General features: G+C 41.8%; 1 protein-coding gene across 1 annotated transcript in view; it reads right to left on the reverse strand.

The window, feature by feature from the left end:
* SLC9A2 (solute carrier family 9 member A2) overlaps positions 1-3,203 on the reverse strand; it is a 33,886-nt gene extending 30,683 nt beyond the window's left edge. Inside the window, exon 1 of the mRNA XM_041417985.1 lies at positions 2,946-3,203. Coding sequence (XP_041273919.1) covers positions 2,946-3,087 — 142 coding nt within the window. The 5' untranslated portion in view covers positions 3,088-3,203. The remainder of the gene's footprint in view (positions 1-2,945) is intronic.
* Between the last annotated feature and the right edge of the window lie 6,137 nt (positions 3,204-9,340).

A 9,340-nucleotide genomic window follows, 5' to 3' on the forward strand; every position in this document is an offset into this window, starting at 1 on the left:
ATAAACCTTCTTTCAGGAGAGCAGATTTGGAAGGGTATCAGCTCAATTGCCAGAAGAAACACTTCTCACTGTGCACTTGTGATTAAGCATAGAAATAATGAGAATGTGGATCAGTTACACAATATTTTGTTAACTTTAGTAGCATAAAAATTAAGCAAAACTGGGGATTGGGTAGACTAGTCTCACTCCTTAGAGACTCCAGCATATTCATGTGCAATGGTCCCATCTAATACACTCATGGAGTCCATCAGCATGTGAATAAAACACATCTGGTATCAACACACAAAACAATAAATAGGTAGAGGTAATCATAAAATAATTCTATTCAAGGCAATTTATTTGATTTCAAATTGTGCTCATGTCCTATACTGGAATAAAAAGCACCATGTTCCTAATATCCTTGTGAAAATGCACCTTGTCAGAACATTCAAGTTCTGCTTGACAACTTCAGGCTTTCCTTTCTTATGCCGCCTTTCTTGCTCCCTCTATACCAAGCTTACAGTGACATGATCACAGCAGGATCTGACAAACCTTTCCGGTAAATTCCCTATAAAAATTAGCAAATGCTGGAACATTTCAGCTCTGATGAAACTTCACTTCTGTGAAAACATATTTGTTAAAAGATTCATAACCAGGTGCTGCAGTTGAGTATTCTTTGGGATCTTTGGCACACTGAGAGAGCTGTTGTTACACAGGACCCTATCTTCTGAGCTCCTCACAGCCGAAAAGACCTTAGGAATCTGTTCATAAAGGTTTGATACTCGGCAGTGCCAAGTGTAAGCATTCAGTGCCTAGCCCCAGAAAGGAATTTGTGATGCCAGATTAAGCACCGAAGTTTCCTGGGCAGTGCAGGAGTCTTGAGGTGGATTTTGCGCTGCCTGGCATGGCAGGGACAAGATGCCTGTGCTGCCCAACAGGAAATGATGAAGAGAGGAATGCTTCAGAGAGCCTCCTCTCTCAGAGGGCCCCTCTTTGGGCCAGAGGTAGTGAGATGGGCTGGGAAACCCATTTCCATCCTTTTGAATCAAGACACATGGCTCATTCCTAGCAACCAGCATGGCAGAGCATCATTTAGGTATCCTGGTGGTCCAAAACTGCTTATCTGGGCTACCTTCAATAGAAAAGAAGGCATAAACCAGTGAAAATTTGATGTGGAATGTGACTTAGGAGAGATGGGAGCCTGACCTGGGAAGGTTTACCTGATGCACTCACTGGATAAGGAAGCACAGACAGAGCTCCAGGAGCAAGAACTGGATGTTCCTAATTCCAGTCCTGGAGTCAGGGCGCCTGCAGATAGGTGTGGTGAAGCTGAGCACTGCCACACCTAGGGCCACTCCTGGATCTGGGCCTCATTGCTCCGCGCACACGCACTGACAACAGCATGCCCTAGATTAGCCACACTTGCTTTCATATGGTGTAACTGAAAGGATTTTAAAATTATGTGTTTTTCGTCACCTATACTGTTTGCTTGCTTACTCACTAGAATCAGACTGGAAAATTAAAGCAGTCAGGCAACTTTTTTCTTTTTTTAGCTTTTTGGATGCCTATGCACTAGCAAAATACCATGATAGCCAGAACATATAGCTTTACAGAAATTATATATTATATATTATTGTGTCTGTATGTGTATTTACATGTTTCAAATGGCTTCCCTTTTAATAAAAAACTTTAATAAAACAGAAACTTTTTCAGTAGTTTTAGCTTATACAAGAGTTTTTTGCTTTATCTAAACTCAGAAGCCAGAGCAATTTTCAGTACTCAACAGGCTAAGTTCTCTACCAAACTCCCTATTTCCTGGTTATTACAGTTTACAATATATTTGAGTGTATCATATTTGAACTGTGTCCTGATTCCTATGTCCTCAATGTATACTTAAGACTAAGCATGCACCTTTAATGCATTAAGACATGCATCAGGATGCATGCCTGCTTAATGGCTGCAACACACTATTTCGGCAGCAAGTAATGGTAGCAGACCAAGTTACTTGGGTGAAGGATCAGGCCCCCAGCTGCAATGTTAGACATGGCAGGAGGTAAGTACAAATTTTTGTTTTTTCAGAATCCCAATTACCTGATCACTAACCAAACTGTGACACAGTCTATTTAAATGTCACAAGCAGAGGTTAAAAGTTTTAATTTTGATTAAAATGTTTTATCAGAATGAGCATGATGGTAGTTTTTATGATAATCCGTGCTGCAAAGCCAGAGTTCTGAATGAAAAAACTGTACTGTGGGCAAACTTACTTATTTTGTTCCCAGGACTTTATTCCTTACATTATCTTCTAGGTAAGAAGATACAAAGTTCACAATTCATAGAGATTTACTAGATTTTAAATAGCTATCTAGCACACCATTATCTGACAGTCTTTAGCTTATTATGCTGTACTCATTTCTCTGTTTGGGACATAGAAACTAACTAAAAATATGACATAGCTGCACAAAACTCAGTGAAACTATGCAATGCAAATGTTTTCCACATGAGGGAAGAGGTGGCCTTCCTTACTCTTACAGTGCTGTCTTTTATATTTTTCTCAGGATGTAAGTGAACGGTGGAAAAGCAGAGTAAGGAGGAGGCATACTCTACCATCATAAATATTTGCTTTTAATCGATCCGTTTTACTGCTTTGAGACTGTCATTATACCCGGCGTTATTTTAAGAGAAAGAAGACCGTGCTCAAATGACAGCAGAGCGATCAAGAAAAAGTCAGTCATGCACCGGGTGAACTCCGGGGTTTACGGTCCTCGTAGCCCGGGGTTTACCCGTCTCTTTTTTTCCTCCGCGCCTTTCCTAACTGAGAGGACCCCGACTTCTTCCAGCCAAATCCCACCCGGGCATCCCTCTCCGCGGAGGAGCATCAGTCCCCTCCCCCCGCCCCGCGCCCCCCGGCCGGGCACGGACCGGCCAGCTACCGGCACGGAGGGAGGGTCGCCCACGGTCCCGCTCACCGATCTTGGCGAGGGAGGCCAGCAGGATCCAGAGGGTGATCTCGAAGGGGATTTGCACGTGGGGGTAGTCCAGGGTGAAGACGTGGAGCCGCGTCTCCTCGAAAGCGGTGCCGCTGGGGCTCGGAGGGGTGCCGGTGCCCATCGCCGCGGCGCCGGGCAGCTGCCCTTCCGAGGTGGCCCGCGCCTCCGCCGCGCCGGCCGCCAGCGCCGCCAGCACCGGCAGCAGCGCGGGCACGGGCAGCAGAGGCCCGTCCCTGTGTCCCAGGACCCTGTCCCCGTGTCCCAGGTCCCTGCCGCCGCCAGGCGCTGCGGAGAGAGCGGGCGCTCGGGGACCCCGGCACCAGCTCCTGCCCCCCAGCACCTGCGGGGATGAACGGGGCTGTGCGGGTGTAGGCAGAGCCGGGGGGTGTTCCTCTAGCTGCAGGTTACTCTAGGAGACAGATGTATGCAGTCATATAAATACATACACATACGGTTACATAAACTAATCTAAAGTGTTAACACACTCTGTATGGATGCGCCTGTGGATACATATAGAGTCTTTAAATACACGTATCTAAACGCAATTTAGGGACTTTATATGTATGTATGTACATCCAAACACGTACATGTAAATGTATACATATATATATACGTATGAATGCTTATATATATATATATATATATAAATGTTTACATATGTATGTGTGTATAAGCATATGTATTTTGCCATTACCAAATGCAGAAAAGGTGCTTCTACCACATATATGAAAGATAGCATTCTCTTCAGAATTACTAATTAAAACTCTGTTAATTTGGAGAGTTAAAAGAATGCACACAGTATACATATATGTATATAGGTTCATATATATATGTATATGCCTAATATAGAATATAGGTATTTTATTTTATATATAATTAATATATTATATATTCAATATCTAAAATAATATATAGTATATTGTCCATATCTTTCCACGTCTCAAACATGTGATTTCTGTTAATTAAGAAATACACATTCTATTAATTCAGGCAGTTAAAATTACATACTGTATAAGCATATATGATTGCTCATACATATATTCTCATATATGTGTATATAAATATATGACTGATAATATATGTATGTGTGTGTTGTAAATACTGAACGTGTGACTGGCAAAATCCTGCTTCTAAAGGCACTTCAATCTGATTCCATCAGATACTGCTGAGTACCAGGTTTCTGTATTTCCTGAAAGAACGAATCTCACCCATGATTTACTCATGACTTCCCCACTTATGAGTAAGACAGTATTCCAAAGCTCAAACTCATAAAATCTTTAGAGCACACCATTCTGCATGCCTCTCTAGCAAAGCATGTCTTTCTTGGCTTCCAATAAAACTAAAGCAGGAAGTAGGAGTTATTTTTTCCACAAATGTATCAGTGGCTACTGTTTCTGCAGGATGTTAAAGTTCAGAATCAATTAGCTGAATATCTGTAGTTGTCATTTACCTTCAGAACCTGAAAAAAGGGCACTAAGCCTGTAGTTTTAATGACAAATTTTAAGACATTACATTAATAAAAAATTCTTCTTTATTTATCTACAATTCAGTCAGGAAAACATGTTTTAATATCAAACCAGTATATACACCAGCTAACTCTCTAGCTTGATGCAATATCTTCATACCTTCTTTTATTTGTTTTATTAGATTCTCTGATATAAGAGAAACACCTAAATATTGTCAATTCTGAGGACATTTCCTTTATATGGAAAAGGAATACAAAAAAAAATGGTCTTTCATTTCCTTGTCCCAGTCAGACCATCCATAAGAAGAGAAGTCTAGCCCTCAGGTGAAGGTGATAGCACTATTTATTATAAATAATAAATTTAATTCTGTCTAAAATCACAAGATCTGTAATGGTACTCGCACGTTTCATTTTATGACCTTTTCTGCAGATGAAGAAAACCTTTCTGAAAAATAAGGTTATGAAAGCATCAATACCTGCTCTCCTAGGATCCCTTCTAGTTATCTACCTGCAGGATGCTGCACTGAACTGAGACTTTTCTTCAGTGCTGTCAAGGATTGACAAGAGCAAGCTGTCCCATCGACCCTTTTTTCTAAGGGTCTGATTCTATCATAATTCTGATCTATGCTGGAATTCATACCCCATCCAATAACACAGCCAAAACACACTGTAGAGCAGGGAACTGAGCCGCCGTGCAGCTCAGCAGGCGCACCAGCCACCAGACCAGTGTTTGGACATTTGTGAACAGCCTGAGGAATTTCACTTTGCCATAAGAGGGGAAGGAAGACTATGAGTAGGAAAAGACTGACTCATACAAAAGTGGAGGAAGGTCCCTTCTCATGGAAAATGTTCGTCATTGCTGCCCTGTTCATTACAGGCAGTGAGGGATGACAGAACACGGCTGCTGCATGCTGGCAGAGACAGAGAGATACCTCAGCACCCAGGTCATGTGCTTTTAGTCACAAAGTTTCACTCAAACACAGAAAAACAGACCCTTCTTTGGGACACCATCCAGACATTTGCCATTATTTGTCCTCTTACTCTCCTCAACTTCAAAAATAAAAGGGCGCAGACAGCAGAAATTCTTCTAGCTCTGACACGGCTGTGGGTCTGGTTAATACGCTAACTTTCTTTTTATATTAAGAAAATGAGAAGTTGGTAAATGGGAATAAAAAAATGAGGGAAAGATGTCGTTAATCTTGAGCCTGGAGACTTACATGCCAGTAATAAAAAGGGAAGTAACACATTGACACAGACCCCAAAGCACTGAGACAATAAAGAAAATGGGAATTGAGATTAATTATTAGAGAAAATAGTCCATTATTAAACCAAACTAATATATTTTATGGATGGATTGTACAAATGAGACTATCCACCATTTGAAAAGGAATTGTCCTTACAGAATAGAATGATGCAGCAGGAGAGTGGACCCTATTTGACTTTGGACCTAGCTGAAGTGGTTGCAGTGAAGCTCAGCATGGTATGAGGTACTGAAGCACTTGTGAAGATTCCGTCAACATTTTGACACATGCCACTTTTCATTGCCACCAGCCTTGGTCCCACAGATGCTGAGGGTTTCACCATGGGTGGAAGGTCTTTGAATCCAGGCAGAGCTTTGCCTAAGACAGCAGAATGGGGTATGATATTCCTATTATCTCTGCCTCACCTAGGTAGGCTGTAAGAGCATCGCTTCCCTCCACTGCCCTTCGCACTGAGCCCAGCCCTGCAGGTGTCTGTGCAAGAAGCAGCTTCTCCTGCAGCCATGACTGGGGACCTCTCCATACAGAGAAAAATATCCCTGAGCTTCAATGCTGCCCAAGAAGGGAAGGGAGGGGGCTCAGGGAGAGCTACAGAGGAGACGTGAAGGTGTGTTCCTGGCGCCGCGGTGTCTCGTCATGGCTCTGCGCCTGACAGCTCAATGCATCTGCTTCCACTTCAGAACAATTTTCTGTCAGGTCGCTCCGCACCATTTCAGTGATAGCACAAACAGAAAGCACGTACGCCGCACTTGCCTGATTCCAGCTGATCCATAGAGGACCTTCCCACAGAGCCCCCAGCACTGCCTCACTGCCCGCGCTGTGCCGTGCCATCTGCGCCCGGTGCGCTTTCATCTCTTTAATTCTGCTCGCAGGCATTGTCTGTTCTACCAGATACAGTGCTAACAGCATTTCACGTGACAAAGTGCATGTTATTTCATACATCAAGATGCTAACTCACATGATTCAGTTTGTTTACCTTTTAATCCTTTTATTGATTATTACTGGAAATTGCTACCAGAGCAAGGGACTGCCCAGGGTACCCACAGAGTGCTATTTGGGAAAGGGAGGCATTGCCAGATCCACTGCACAAGTTTGCAGTAGCTTGAGTGGTTCACACAGGTGTTAGGACAGCTTAGTTTTACTTTTGTTGGAGTGGGCACTGGGATTTTCTCATTGTAAGCCTGGCATTGAGTTACAGGGTTGTATGTCGTCTGCGTTTATTAACCCAGCTTTATCTTTTCAGTAGGAAAGATCAGTCTAATGCTATTATAAAAGCTTTGCTTTCACAATGAAAAGCAAAATAAGTAATTTGGAAAAAAAAAAAGAGACTTTTCACTGTGTCATAAATTTAGCTTCATATTTTAGGGATTCCCTAAAAATTATGAAGTGATATTTTCATACTTGATGTTTCTGACCTGTCTTGGTCATCAGAAAAGCATTCTGGAATGTTAATGTGACTATTTCAGTATCTGGATCCCTACAAAAAATGTGTTAGGTCTTCTCTTGTAAACATGATTAAAAATCAAAATGGTTGGAGGGGAAATCATAAATATAACAACAAATATAAAATTATGTCCATAATTTTCATTGCTGTTCCAGTTCGACAGAAAATTTCAGCAGATAAAAAATTCAAAAGTTATATTCTATTGCTGATGTTTTATTTTGATGGAAATTAGCTCTTTGCAGAAAATTTTACTCTTGCATCCTTCTTGAATTTTCCCTGACACAGTCCATATAGCAGTATAGTAAAATCTGTGCTCCTTGTTCAGAAGAAAAGTATAAATTTCACCATTCTTCCTGGTAAGTTCTCCAAAACAGCCAAAGACTTTTTCCAGTTTTCCCCAAAAGTATTTTCCCCTAATGCACAGGAGACAAACACAGACCACCTTTCTTTAGTATGTTACTAAAATAAGTTTGTAAAACAGTCTAGTATTTCCATTAGAAAAAGGAAGGAAGTTTCTGGGCTATATCAGGCAGAGATAGGTCGTCTTGACATCTGCAGCTGTATGGGAATCACAATTTCACAAGGAAAGCCTGTGACCATAGTACCTGCAACCATGGTGTTCCTGCAGTTAAGTGAAAACACACACCAAAGAGGGGACATAGATTTATTTTACTTGTTTAGAAGCAGCCTCATTGAAGATTTAAGGATTATAAAATACAAACATGCTTGACTGAGAGTGGTTTTCTCTAGGAGTGGGGGCTCGTCACTCACCTACATGCATTATGTTAACAATAATTTCTCAAAACCTATTCCATTAGGGGTTAGACTCTTTTTTAAGGGCTGTGTCCTCAGGGCCTTGACTGAATAACTCTGTCTCTAAATCCATTAATTAGTGAATTAATATCTCAGCTATCAAATTATTTATTATCTAAAATCAACAGTCCATTGAGGATGTGTTTTTCCACAGACCTTTCCAGGATTGCTTAGCAACCATCCCCATATACCAGGTCCACCAGAGGCATTATATCTTGCTCATGTGGGCACTTTAATGGCAGCAATTTAGCTCTGCATGTCTAAACTTTGGTTAGCCATTTTAAGCCCCTTGCTCTGTTAGTTGTTATGCCTGCACAACTTGTTTTATTTAATTGGAAAGAGTGGAGAAAGGTGACAGGTACCATCAGCCACCTAATATTCCAGGATTCCAGGAATGGTAGAAGCAGCAGATTGCCTGGCTATAGATGCAGAACATGAGGGAAGGAGCATAACTATTTTTTTAACCTTCAAAAGCAGCCCCACAAAGGAAGTGCTGAATTCAGAGTGATGAGCTCTGCTTTTCTGGGGTTTCCTTAGGTCACTCTGCAGCAGTCACAGCACCAGCCACAGTTATTCCAGCGTGAAGCCCGGAGGGAGCAACATGTTGCTGCTTCTGTGGATTACAGGCAACCACCTCCCCAAAGCCAGGACTAATCTGGGCATCAGAGTAATTGCACCCATGTGAACACTCTCCTAAAGACTTTTCCTAAGGCTTTCCCCAGCCGGCAGATGTGTACACAGCACTCTGCTCACCATGAGTAAGCATCTCTAGCAGATTCAGCCAGGAAGCTCTGGAGAGATTTTTGTACCTCACACCAAATAACAGAGAGGTTTTAGCAGCACTGCAGGGCATCAAAATTAAATATCATCCCAAAGAAGAAAAAAGGGACGTGTCATAAACTACTGCAGGAGGGCTAAGTGATGTTTCTAGCTCCAGAGGGACACATATAACCCAGGAAGAATAATAACCCATGAAGTTAATTTCTGCTATTGCTTCAAAGTGCCCTTCTGTTCACAAGACAGGCAAAATCAAGAGGAGTTGCCCAGAGAGTGATTGTACCGTTTTTTCCTTCTGTTTCAGGTGATCTGGATATCACTGAAAAATTACATTTTTGGGTACATTTGCTGAAAATCTAGAATTCAACATGACAGGCTGGTCTCCTCCTCTTAAGTCTTAGAACAATCTAATTGCTTAATAGCTAAGCAACATGTTTAATGTTTAAACAGTAAATCCCCTCTTTAGCTTACTCTACACCAGGACACTTAGTCATTGAATGATTTCTGAGGCTGTGTCCCCATGCTGGCTGTCAAAAGTAGCCACTGTTCTCAAGCTTAGCACCTGTCACTGCCATGAATACAGAAATACTAATTTAAATGTTTAACTTCAGGGGCA

The sequence above is a fragment of the Onychostruthus taczanowskii genome, unplaced genomic scaffold, assembly GCF_017590055.1.
Source record: "Onychostruthus taczanowskii isolate IOZ18803 unplaced genomic scaffold, ASM1759005v1 scaffold58, whole genome shotgun sequence".
NCBI lineage: Eukaryota > Metazoa > Chordata > Aves > Passeriformes > Passeridae > Onychostruthus > Onychostruthus taczanowskii.